The sequence below is a fragment of the Oryza sativa genome, chromosome 4 (assembly GCF_034140825.1).
Source record: "Oryza sativa Japonica Group chromosome 4, ASM3414082v1".
NCBI classification, from domain to species: Eukaryota; Viridiplantae; Streptophyta; class Magnoliopsida; order Poales; family Poaceae; genus Oryza; species Oryza sativa.
In genome coordinates this window covers 4425545-4439149 of record NC_089038.1, presented here as the reverse complement: position 1 = coordinate 4439149, position 13605 = coordinate 4425545, and the positions used below count along the sequence as shown (strand labels likewise).

General features: G+C 47.7%; 2 protein-coding genes across 2 annotated transcripts; one reads left to right on the top strand and one right to left on the bottom strand.

Moving 5' to 3' along the window:
• Positions 1–402: 402 nt before the first annotated feature.
• Positions 403–1689, bottom strand: LOC107276730 (putative CBL-interacting protein kinase 27). Its single transcript, XM_015779219.3, has 2 exons — positions 1679–1689; positions 403–1393 (listed from the first exon to the last, which is right to left on the bottom strand). The coding sequence occupies exons 1-2, from the start codon at positions 1687–1689 to the stop codon at positions 721–723; spliced, it is 684 nt and encodes a 227-aa protein (XP_015634705.2). The 3' UTR covers positions 403–720.
• A 161-nt stretch (positions 1690–1850) lies between these two features.
• Positions 1851–3173, top strand: LOC107280588 (uncharacterized). The gene has a single exon (XM_015779218.3). The coding sequence runs from the start codon at positions 1851–1853 to the stop codon at positions 3171–3173; it is 1323 nt and encodes a 440-aa protein (XP_015634704.1).
• The last annotated feature ends 10432 nt before the right edge of the window (positions 3174–13605 follow it).

The window sequence follows — 13605 nt, the reverse complement described above, 5'->3', positions numbered from 1 at the left end:
GGGTCCCTTTATTTGTCGCCCAGTCCGATTTTCGTCCCTTGACCGCAAAACCGGGTACGACCTATCCCCCAACTTCCGAAAACCGGGCAAACGAGGTCTCTCGGCGGTTTTAAAGGCGGTTTTTGCTGACGTGGCGCCTACGTGGCTTGTTTGACTAGTTCTCCGTCCCACGTGGCATTGATGTGGCGCTGATGTGACAATTATATCTTGGAAAACTAATAAAAATGGTGGGCCTAAATGTCAGCCACAGAAAACATAATTTAAAAATTGTGGGTCTCACATGTCAGTAAAAAATAAATATGGTGGGCCCCACATGTCATTCTCAAATGACCAAATCCAATCCTCTTCTTCCCCTCTCTCCGGCTCTCCCCATCTTTGTGCTCCCTCCTCTAGCCGGGCGGCGTCCAGCACGGCGGGCAGACGGCGGACAGCGCGGCGTGGCGATGGACATCGCATGGCCAGCGGCGGGCGACGGCGTGCGAGAGGAGGCAGCAAGCTACAGCAGCCATCGACTACACCCGCGGCAGCAAGCTACTCCAGCCAGCAACACTAGCAGGCTGCAACAGCCATCGACTTTGAGTTGCTATGGACAAACGAGCGAGCCAGACATCACCTCGGCACCAAACAATAATGCACCCCGATGGATAGCAACGGATATGATTCGACGACGCGCAATAATGGCGGCAGCGACGTCCCGCCGTGTCGTCAGGTCGCCGCCGGCTACCAGACGATGTCCTTGAGCGCCGGCCGGAGCTCCTCACTGCATAACGACCGGTAATCCATGGCGTCGCTGCCATCCTTCTTGACGTCCACCACGAGGCACGAGCAACAACGACGCCACGCTAAAGACATCGGCCGCCACGGCGAGCTGCACTCCGCGCGCGTGGGCGTGGCGCCGCCCGTCGCGAGCGCCTCCAGCCGCGCGACCACGCCGCTTGCCGCCTCCCGCGCCGTGAACCGCGTGCCGCCCGCGCGCGCCGTGGCCCGCCCCGGCGACGTGGCGGAGTCATGCTCGAACAGCGGCGACAGGTCGAAGCCCTCGGACAGGGAGATCAGGTGGAAGGCGTTCAGCACCTCGGGCGGTTCGTCCTTGTCATCGCCGGCATTGCCACGCGTGTCCACCGGCGCCGGCGCGGGGTCGGCGATGATGGGGCGCGGGACGGGCGCCGTCTTCCGGAACCACAGCGTCTCGAGGAGGCTAGGGACGGCGATGCGGGTGCCCGGGTTGGGGTCGAGCAGCATCTTGATGAGCTTCCGCCATTGCGCCGGCTGCCGGACCTCCCCGGACCTGCCTTCACGCGGACCGGTGGCTCTCCAGTCGAGGGGCGGCGCTGACCATGCCCGCCGCCGCCGCCGGAGCTCGCCTGCTCTGTTGCCTACCCGCGCCGTTTGCCTGGGAAGGAAAGAAAGAGACGGGAAAAGGAAGAAGAGAGAGAAGGGAGAGGGAAGAAGAGAGGAGTGAGGCTGACATGTGGGGCCCACGTGGGCCTCACCATTTTTAAATTATTTTTTGTGTGCAGATGCCATGTGGGGCCACGCTTTTTATTATTTTTCCGAGATATAATTGCCACGTAAGCGCCACGTCAATGCCACGTGAGACGAAGACCTAGTCAAACAAGCCACGTAGGTGCCACGTCAGCCAAAACCGCCTTCAAAACCGTCAAGGGACCACGCTTACCCGGTTTTCATAAGTTGAAGGACGGGTCATACCCGGTTTTGTGGTCAAGGGACGAAAATCGGACTGAGCGACGAATAAAGGGACCTAAACTGAACTTATTCCTATTGACCTATGAACGCTCCACTCCGCTCCTAGCCTCCTACCGCCGGCCGCCCTAATCGGCTTCCCGCCGATGCGTGCGCCGCCGCAGCCGCCGGCGATGGCGGGGACCGCCTTCTCCGACCTCCCGCCGGAGCTGATGGCCAAAATCCACGACAACCTCGCCTTCCTCGACCGCCTCGCCTTCGCCGCCGCGGTCTCCGCCCCATCACGCGACGCGTTGAAGCCGGAGCCGCCGTGGCTGGTCCTCCCGGGCGAGACGCAGGAGACCACCAGGGTCTTCTCCCTCGCCGACCGCCGCTCCGCCACCGTGCGCGCCCCGGACCCCGCGATGCGCGACCATGTCATCATCGGCTCTTCAGGCGGCTGGATCGCGACCGCCGACGAGCGTGGGCGGATGCGCCTCGCCAACCCTGTCACCGGCGAGCAGGGCGACCTCCCGGCCATCGCCACCATCCCCTTCCTCAAGGCCGACCAGGGAGGTCGCTACTTCGTCCTTATCATGGAACCCTTCGTCCAGCTCCGGTACAGAGGCGAACTCGAGTCGTGGCCGCTCAGGCCGCACCCGTACGGCACGTTCACGCTCACCGACGGCGACATGCGCCGCTGGTTCTACCGCAAGGTCGTTCTCTCTGCCTCGCCGCGCCCGGGCGACTACGCCGCCATGCTCCTCTTGGGCAACTACTTCGGCACGCCGGCGTTCGCCACGGCTGAGGACGGCCGCTGGAGGGTCACGCCCTCGCGCGACGGCGTCGAGGACGCGATCCACCACAAGGGCAAGTTCTTGTCCGTCACGTACACCGGCACCGTGGAAGCGTGGGAGCGCGACGGCGTCCACGGCGAGTTCACCAGCAAGGTGGTGACCACAAGGATGGCCAACGGCGGCGACCACCGGCATTGCAGCAAGTACCTGGCAGCGGCGCCGGATGGGCGGCTGATGATCGTGCTCAAGAACGCCAAACGCGTCAAGGACCTCTTTGAGTTGCAGGTGTTCGACGAAAAGACACAACGGTGGGAGGCGGCGGAGGACGTCGGCGACCTCGCTATCCTCGTGGGCATCAACAGCTCGCTGTGCGTGTCGACGACCGAACACCCGGAGCTCAAGGCCGGCTGCGTGTACTACACCGACGACAAGATTGGGAAGGCCTCGCTGCGGAGGGGCGCCAGGTGCTCGTCGTGGTATCACCGTGGTGACGAGTCCCACAACGACGACAGCGACCGGAACGTGGCCATGTACAGCCTCAAAGATGGGACGGCGGAGAGCATACCGGAGCTCGGCGAGCACCTGAGTTGGCCACCGCCAGCGTGTTCATACCTTCCTTCCCATGACAGGTGTGCTGGCTTACGTTTCCTCGACCAGCGAACGCCGGAAAGTATTTTCCGTGTATACATATAATTTAAATAGTTATATAAAAATTCCATAAAAATTGGTAAGATAGACTATAATTATATAAGACACTATACTGACATGCAAGTTCAAATTCGATCAACATACGAAGAAACAAAAAATAACAAATTTTGTCTGCATTATACGGGTACTATTCACTGTGATTTTATTATTTTTGTTTCTCTAGTTGTAGATCAAATTTAGCCTTGCATGTTTGTATATAGACTCATATCATCACAATCGATATTACTATTTTTTTAACTTTTTCTATAACTTTTTGATTTGCATGCAAATAATGGGTGCGATGGCACTTAGTGTAGAAAATCCCATCTCAGCGAACGCAAAGTAAGCATTAATAAGCCAAAATGTTTTCATGATTATAGATGATCTGGTTAGTTTTAAGTGGCCATTGCTAGTAGATGATCTAGTTAGTTTTTAGGACCATGCTAGTAGATGATATGTTAATTTGTACTACCATTATAATGGGCGCAAGCATGGGGGACTGTGGGAGGACCCTTCTCATGGATTTGATTAGACTATCGAGAAGCTTGCCTGAGGCTCCTATTTGGATTGTATTTGAAATCTCCAAATTTCATTTTCTAGTATTATGATATGTCCTCTGGATATAGAATTAAGATTTTTCGCCAGCTCTGGTTTTAGTTCAAGTGCTTAGTAAAAATAACATGTTTGGCTTCGTGTTGGAGTTGGTGGGGATCTTCGCAGAGGTTCTTTTGAGAGTTCTGAACAATGTAGGTACTCTTACTCTTCAATCATAACATCAGTATATTCTACTTGATGTGTAAAATGTTGTACCCTTATGTTCAATTAGTACTTGTGCAATATTGTTGAATTATCCTTTGGCACAATTTTGAGAATTGTTGCGCTTGATAATCAGAAAATATAGGTGGGACCTGGTGGATAAGTAAGGAGATTCTAGATTTCAGGATGTTCTCCTTAGATCAATAATTTTACTTTGCTATGACAACTGTATGTGAAAGTTTTTGTCTGGGCGTTGCCTTTGGTACAACAAACTGTTAGTCCAACTTGTAAAATGTATTAGTTGATCATACAGCAGGCAGTCACTTGCTTCTGTGTTTTCTATTTTTTTGGTTATACAATGGGTTACCAAGATTCAGGAGAAGATGTATGATTCTGGTTTTCTTAAGTTTTGTTTGCTATGTTCATTAGTATACATATATTTTGGTTTGTTTGTGGAATTTCAGTTATCTTAAAAGTTTTAGTTCAGCGTAAAGACTGTTTTTTTAGCTACTTATTTCATATAGCTAGAATGGCGCTGTGTTTCAAATTCTAATTGTATAAGCGATGATGCATTGTTCTAGCTTTGGAAATCCGTGAGAACTCTGAACTTAGTGGCTGGAATGTTTTGGTTATTGTCCTGTTGTTATACATAACTCATGTTTATCAGTAACTGGAAATGTATCTATATAAAGTTGTCTTATTTTATCTTCAGTTCACAACTTTGATACAAAGTAATTCTCGAATGACAGTGATCTATGCGAGGCTCTTATTTTGAAGGCTGCTTGGTTTACAAGTAATGGTGGACCTGTGCTCTGCTTTTGTGTTCCAGAAAACAACATATACAACATTCCTTTTTTTTTTTTCTCAAATTCTGTAGGCAACATATATTGATATATATCAGGTAGTACCCGGCCTTTTAATAATAGTATTTTTTGCAATTTCTGCTCACTACGCTAGAACCCTACATCTGTGACGGCATACCAGTGACGGGCCTATGAATTGGTCACAGATGACCGTCACCTTTGACGGGTCGCTAGGTTTGCCGTCATCGGTGGGGCATCCGGCCGTGGCCCGTCACAGGTATCCCCTCACCTGTGACGGGCCAGAAGGAAAAGCCGTCACAGGTGAGGAAGTGACGGGTTTTCCTCCCAACCCGTCACAGGTATCCCCACACCTGTGACGGGCCGTGGCATTATGAGCCGTTACAGGTGGTGGTCCGCCACCTGTGACGGATTTTCCTTCCGGCTCGTCACAGGTAGGTCAATACCTTTGACGGGCAACTCAATTGAAGCCCGTCAAAGGTATGACCAACACCTTTGACGGGCTTTTTTAATCTAACCCGTTTGAGGTGTGTTGGGTCTATAAATACCCTCCGAACTGCCAACTGCTTTCCATCCCGACTAGTTCACTATTCACAAATCGGTTGGGAGGGCAAGGGGGGCGATTTTTTTGCTAAAATTCAAGGTAAAAAACACATTATTCTCCATTCCTTCTCAATATATCGACCATCATATATTTTTCTTCATATATTGTTGATTTCAGATGGATCGTAGATGGATGTACTATGCGCATCATTCGTCTACCTAGTATAGAGAGGGGGGTCACTGAATTTGTCACATTTGCGGATAATGACAGACAAAGTAGGATGAGCATGCACATGTTGTGTCCATGTAGGGACTGTAAGAATGAACAGATGATCGAAGATAGCGATGAAGTGCATGCTCATTTGATAATGAATGGATTCATGAAGAAATATACTTGCTGGACCAAGCATGGAGAGCAAGAGGCGCCTGATGTCGCAGCTGATGAAGTGTTGGATTAGGATGTAGAGAACACCGTCGCAGCTCGAGAAGGCATGTTCGTACCTTCTCCTTTAGGTGGAGAGACCATAGATTTGGACACTCAATGTCTATCTACACTGTTGCATGACATTGAAGACGCAGAGGACAACGACAGAGATTTTGAGAAGTTTAGTAAGTTGGTGGAAGATTGTCGGATGCCCTTGTATGATGGATGCAAGTCGAAGCACAGCAAGTTGTCATGCGTGTTGGAACTCATGAAGCTTAAGGCTAGTAATGGCTGGTAGGATAAGAGTTTTACAGAACTTCTTGAGCTGTTAAAGGACCTGTTGCCAGAGGGGAACAATTTACCGCAGACGACATATGAAGCGAAGCAAGTATTATGTCCATTGGGCCTGGAGGTCAGAAGAATTCATGCATGTCCGAACGACTGCATTTTGTATTACAAGGAATACGCTGACTTGGATGTCTGCCCTGTCTATGGGGCATCAAGATATAAACGAGCAACGAGTGAAGGTGAAGGAAGTAAGTCAAAGAGGGGAGGCCCAGCAAAGATGGTGTGGTATCTCCCAATTGCGGAGCGCATAAAGAGAATGTTTGCGAATAAGGAATAAGCTAAGCTAGTGCGATGGCATGCCGAAGAACGGAGTCGATAGTATGCTGAGGCACCCAGCAGATTCAGTACAGTGGAGGACAATCGATAGGATTTACCAGGAATTCTCAAATGACCCAAGAAACATGCGCTTCGCAATGTGTACGGACGGCATTAATCCATTTGGTGATTTGAGCAGTCGTCACAGTACATGGCCAGTTCTGCTTGTTAACTATAACCTTTCTCCCTGGTTGTGCTTCAAAAGAAAATATATTATGCTTGCCATGCTCATTGAAGGACCGAGACAACCTGGTAATGATATCGATGTGTTCCTTGAACCGATAATCGATGACTTCGAAAGGCTATGGAATGAGGGCACACGGACATGGGACGCATATGCACAAGAGTATTTCAACCTCCATGTGATGCTGTTTTGTACCATCAACGATTATCCGGCCCTTGGCAACCTTTCTGGCCAAACTGTGAAAGGGAAATGGGCGTGTTCGGAGTGTATGGAGGAAACAAGAAGCAAATGGTTGAAGCATTCACACAAGACGGTCTACATGGGTCACAGGAGATTTCTCCCAAGGTATCACCCGTATAGGAATATGAAAAAGAATTTCAATGGACACAGAGATACAGCCGGACCCCCGGCAGAGCTAACAGGGACAGAGGTGCACAAGTTAGTGATGGGAATAATCAACGAGTTTGGAAAAAAGAGGAAAGTTGGAAAGACAAAAGAGAAGAGCACGTCGAAGGAAAAAACAGAGGAGCATGTGGAGAAACAAAAGACAAAAGAGAGGAGCATGTGGAAAAAGAAGTCAATATTTTGGAGATTACCATACTGGAAGGATCTTGAAGTTCGCCACTGCGGATTTGATGCATGTCGAGAAGAATGTATGCGAGAGTTTAATGGGATTACTGCTTAACCCAGGTACTACAAAGGATGGTCTCAACGCCCGACGAGATCTGGAAGAAATGGGTGTTCGCTCGGAACTACATCCCATAACCACGGAATCCGGCAGGGTTTACCTTCCTCCAGCCTGCTACACTCTCTCAAAAGAAGAGAAGATTGATTTGCTAACATGTTTGAGTGGTATAAAGGTTCCATCTGGTTACTCATCAAGAATCAGTAGGCTCGTTTCACTGCAAGATCTTAAGTTGGTAGGAATGAAGTCACATGATTGCCACGTTCTTATCACACAGCTGTTGCCCATTGCACTAAGGAATATTTTGCCTCCTAAGGTGCGACACACGATCTAGCTGTTGTGTTCCTTCTTCCATGCAATCGGCCAGAAGATCATTGATCCCGAGGGACTAGATGAACTACATGCAGAACTTGTGAGAACCCTATGTCATCTTGAGATGTACTTTCCTCCAACTTTCTTTGACATAATGGAACATCTTCCCGTGCACCTTGTGAGGCAAACAAAGTGCTGTGGTCCAGCATTCATGACGCAGATGTATCCTTGCGAAAGGTACCTGGGGATCCTTAAGGGTTATGTACGGAACCGTTCACACCCCGAGGGGAGTGTCATAGTGAGTTACACCACCGAAGAGGTCATCGATTTTTGTGTGGACTACATGTCAGAAACATCTTCAATTGGATTACCACGATCTCATCACGAAGGGAGGCTTGATGGTGTTGGTACTATTGGAAGAAAGACTGTTAGGTTGGATCGGAAGGTGTACGATAAAGCTCATTTCACGGTAATGCAGCATATGACTGAGGTGGTGCCGTATGTTGGCGAACACCTTGCAGTTCTCCGACAGGAGAACCCAGGCCGATCAGAGAGTTGGGTCAGAAATAAGCACATGTCTTCTTTCAACGAGTGGCTGAAGAACCGAATTGCCAGGTTGCAGAACTTGTCTAGTGAAACACTTCAGTGGTTGTCACAGGGTCCTGAATGGAGTGCCACCACCTGGCAAGGATATGACATAAATGGATACACCTTTCACACGGTAAAGCAAGACAGCAAATGTACAGTGCAGAACAGTGGGTTACGCATCGAGGCTGCTAGTGACAGTGGTCGTCGTGATCAATACTATGGTAGAGTTGAGCAAATATTGGAGCTAGATTACTTGAAGTTCAAAGTCCCATTGTTTCGTTGTCGATGGGTCGATCTTCGCAATGTAAAAGTTGACAATGAAGGTTTCACCACTGTCAACTTGGCTAACAACGCGTACAAGGATGAACCGTTCGTTCTCGCCAAACAAGTTGTTAAGTGTTCTACATAGTTGACCCGTGTAACAAGAAACTACATGTTGATCGTGAGGGGAAAAGGAGAATTGTTGGATTGGACAATATTGCAGACGAGGATGATTACAACCAGCATGTCCATGGCATAGGTCAAGAAATACCTCTAGAAGAGGAGGAAGAAGAAGATGACGTTCAATATGCACGCGTCGGCCATGAGGAAGGATTATTTTTGTAATTTATGTACGTAGTTTATGTCTACATGTCTGTTATCTGTATGACTCTAATATGTTCGCAATGATCAGTAGTATATTGCTGATGAAATAGTCAAATAAAATAATTAAGTGAAGCACCCACTAGAAGTGAAATAAAATAATTAAATTAGTATAACCATTGCAAATAAAATAATAAAATAAGTAAAATAATGAAGTGCAATTACTACTGTTAGTGAAATAAAATAATTAAGTATAACAAAAATATATAGTGTATGTGGAAATATGTTAAGGAAAATAAAAGAACTAAGTGAAATAAAATAAAATAAAATTGCTGTAGGCAAACTCACCTGTGATGGCCCAGACTGTTGGGCCCGTCACAGGTAAGGCCACCTGTGACGGCTCTAGAGTTGGCGCCTTTCACAGGTGAGGTCACCTGTGACGGCCCCATTATTGGCGCCCGTCATAGGTGAGTTTGACTAGGGTTGACCTAGGGTTGGACCTCTTCTAGATCGATCCAGATCCGGCACCCACTCTCACTCACTCACTCTCTCGACCGCCGCCGCCACACTCGCTCTCTCCACCGCCATCTCCACCGCCCTCTCTGCCGCCATCTCCGCCCTCTACGCCACCCTCTCCACCGCCGCCTCGACCTCTCCACAGCCCTCCTCGCCGCCGCCCTCTCCACCGCCGCTGCCTCACTCACTCTCTCGACCGTCGCCGTCCATCTCCACCGCCATCTCCACCGTTGCCGCCTCGACCTCTCCGCCGCCATCTCCGCCGCCCTCTCTGCCGCCATCTCTGCCCTCTACGCCGCCCTCTCCACCGCCGCCTCGACCTCTCCACCGCCCTCCTCGCCGCCGCCCTCTCCACCGCCGCCGCCTCACTCACTCTCTCGACGGCCGCCGGGACCTCCTCTCAGTCGCCACGCCAGGACCGTCGTCGCCGCCACCGGGATCTCCTCTCCGCCGCCTCCTCCTCTCGACCGGGACCTCCATGGTGAGCCCACTCCCCCCGCCTCCCCTCGTTTACTATTGGTCACCGATTAACCCCCTCTTCTCCTCCTCAGCGCCGCCGTGCCAAGAAGCCGCCGCCGCGCCACCGTGCCGAGAAGCCGTGTGCCGTGCGCCGCCTCCTCTGCTCGTCGTCTCCTCTCCAGGTACCCCTCTCTCTCTGATGCCGATGAATGGAATGGTGCAGTGGATGGATGAATAAATGATGCAATGGAATGGATGAATGAATGATGAACTTTGGATGAACGATGAATTTTGGGGATAATTGTGCTGTTTTTGAAATGAAAATGCGTATGTATAATTGTGCTCTTTTCTATGTGAATTGAAAATGCATATGTATAATTGTGTTCTTTTTTGTCATTCCGTTCAGATTGTTGCAACTGTTATTTAAAACTTGAATGAGTAGCTAGTTTGAAAGTTGAATGTGGATTTAAGTGCCATTTTGACATGTAACCATTCATGGAGTGTATACTGCTTTATATGTTGTTTTGTTCCCTTTTGCTAGAACTATTGAATTTTGGGGATAATGTTTACATTTAGCTGAAAAAGTATGGATTGATAGATTGGCAACAGTGTTTCTAGCTAGGTAGGGTAGCTAGCTAGAAATAGTGTCTAGCTAGCTAGTTAGGGGTTATGTTCCCTTTTCCTATAAATAAAGCATATACAGGATTTGAAATTTAGTTCAAATGGAAGAGTTGATTGATTGGCCGCAGATTTAATGTAGTTCCGAGGTTATCAAACCATCACAGAATACAAAATGCATGGGGAATTTTGGTGGATTGGTCAGTGTAGTCCATGGACGGAACCGACCTAGACACCAAAATTCTCCATGCATTTTGTTTTCTGTCATTCTTTGATAATTAAGGAACTTTATTAGGTTTAGGGTTTGAAATTTAGTTCAAATGGAAGAATTGATAGATTGGCTGCAGATTTAATGTAGTTCCGAGGTTATCAAACCATCACAGAATACAAAATGCATGGGGAATTTTGGTGGATTGGTCAGTGTAGTCCATGGACGGAACTGACCTAGACACCAAAATTCTCCATGCATTTTGTTTTCTATCATTCTTTGATAATTAAGGAACTTTATTAGGTTTAGGGTTTGAAATTTAGTTCAAATGAAAGAATTGATAGATTGGCCGCAGATTATCTACACTTGTTGATTTATATACCCTTGTTGTCTATGAATAGGTGAATTGCATGAATTGTTGTTTATATACATGATTTATATACCCTTGCTGCTGCTGCTGCCACATAAATGATTGTGGGCTATTTTATTATCTACACTTGCTTGAATTGAATGGATGAATTGCTGTTTAGATGAAATTAGTAGTACTGTCTCCTTTTTTTTTTTATGAAATATATGCATATTTGAGATGTGAAATATATGAGGTGATGAATCACTGTTTGTGGATGAAATATATGCAGTATTAGAGGAATTAGTCTTTTTGTATTAGATGATTTTAGGATTAATTTTGCTGCATTGGTTGAATTTTGCATGATTTTAACTAGATAAATGGCCAGTGATGTTTTATGTTAATACACCCCTGCTACTGCTGTTATTGTGGGCTACTTGCTCATTTTTTTTAATCTACAATTGCTACTGCTGCTGCTGTGTTCCTTGTTAAATGGCCAGTGATGAATTGCTCAATAAGAACAAATTATCTACACTTGTTCATTTTTCTGGATTGATATGAGGAGACTATAATGTTGTTTTAGTTAATTTGCCCCTATTGTTGCTGCCCCTGTGGACTATCTTTGCCCCTGCTGTTGCTGCCCAATGTGTTCCTTGTTAAATGGCCAGTGATGAATTGCTCAATAAGAACAGATTATCTACACTTGTTCATTTTTTTTATCTATTCTTCTTTTTTCTGGATTGATAAGAGGAGACTATCTAGACATGTTGTTTTAGTTAATTTGCCCCTTTTGTTGCTGCCCCTGTGGACTATCTTTGCCCTGCTACTGGTCTTACTGTGGCTACTTGTTCACCCTGCTGTTTTATGTGAATTTCCCCCTGCTGTTGCTGCCCCTGTGGCATATATACTCCTGCTGCTGTTGTTTTATGTCAATAACATTCTATCTGTACCCTTGCTGCTGCTGTTTTTTAAATTTGCATGATTGATTCAGTGGTTATATACCTCTACACTTGTTGTTTATGGATAAAAACAGAGTATCTACACTTGTTCTTTTTTTATGCATAAGAACAGATTTTCTGCACTTGTTCTTTTTTCTGGATTGATAAGAGGAGACTATATACACTTGTTCTTTTTTTATGCTTAAGAATAGATTTTGATGATATGATTTCCTCTTTTTTTCCGTTCATGCAAATGATGGTAATTGATGCATAATTTCTGAGCAAAACTGAGGCCATATCTTTCATAGTATACCCCGTATTACATTGGATCTAATGCTATTTAGTATAATGGTAGGAAATTTATAAGCTTTTTCGCGAAAATTAGACCATGACAACGCCCGGCGCAAACCCGCCCTCCCCAACACCTGCGAGGATCCAGGAAGAAGCAAACCCAGCCACGGAGACAGTTGCCGAAGGTCATCCCTCGACAACGGCGGTCGAACAACCCGAAATTCATGGTAATTTATAGGATAAATTTTCACCACATGACCACATAAATTTTAGCTAGCACCCCTTAGCATATGTTGCCTTCTGTTTGTGCTGCAAAATTGCCGCAGGAACAACATACATCGATGTCGGGCGGGACAAGTGCAAGTAGGTCGAGTAGAAATCCCCGGTCACAAAATATATGGCTGACCACAGTGCAAGTTATAAGAGAGGTTGACGCTAGTGGTAGGCCCACGGCGCCCAAGACTGTCATTGGAAGATAGTCTAACTGCTGCAGGCTGGCGGCACGTGAGAACTTCGGGATCCTCCATAAAGATATCAGCAAGGTCACAGAAGCCGAGAAAGAGCGAGCTTGGACGGCAATGGAAAAATGGTTCACATTTCCGGCTGAAGCAAAGGATAGGCTCAAGCGGAAGGCATTCCAGAAGATGGGCAAAGCTTGGAAGAATTGGAAGTCGAAGCTCTTCACCGAGTTTGTCAACCAGCCCGGCAATCATACGCCGTTCGATGAATACCCTCAAATAACCGAAGCAGTGTGGGAGGAATTCTGCTCTCTCAAGAACACCCAAGAGTTTAGGGAATCAAGCGAGGCACATCGCCTACTGCAACAGCGGAATGAGCACCCACATTGGCTAGGCACCGCAGGGTACATCGGCAAGGAGGCAATATGGTCCCAAGAAGATGCAGCCGCTGCAGTAGCGAATGTCCCTGCCCCGTTTTCAGACATCTCTGAACAAAGAGCTCGCAACTGGGCGCGGGCAAGGGGTAAGGTCAACCCGGACGGCTCTGTCACATTTGAGAACAAAAGTGATGCCGTCGTCTATCAGGAACTGGTGAGTTCACTACTTAACCTAACTAATTTCGTATAAACGACTCATTTTTTTCTAGTTGGGCTTGGTTGTTGAACAAGCTTCACAAAGCGAGGTTGAGTCCGCGCTGAAGAGGCGCGAAGATGACATCCTCGCAAAGGTGCTCGGAACCAAAGAACATCCTGGCCGGACTAGGGGAATTGGCAGCGATGTGCGTTGGAAGCATAGACTCCCGCAGTACAGCTCCCAATACAGGAAACAGAAAGTCTCCAAGGAAGAGAGGGACGCTCGTTTGAAGGCCGAACTTAAGGTTGAGGTCATTGAAGAACTAGAAGCTAGCATGAACGCTAGGGTGGAAGAAAGGGTTAACAAGGTCCTCGCCGACATGAATATACCCCGAGGCACAACACCTGCTGTGCATCCAACTCCTCGTGCACAACACGACGCGAGTCCGTCACAGCATAGGAGTAGTTGTGCAT

Excerpts from the sequence above, each read along its gene's own strand:
- LOC107280588 (XM_015779218.3), top strand. The coding sequence starts at position 1,851 with ATGCGTGCGCCGCCGCAGCCGCCGGCGATGGCGGGGACCGCCTTCTCC.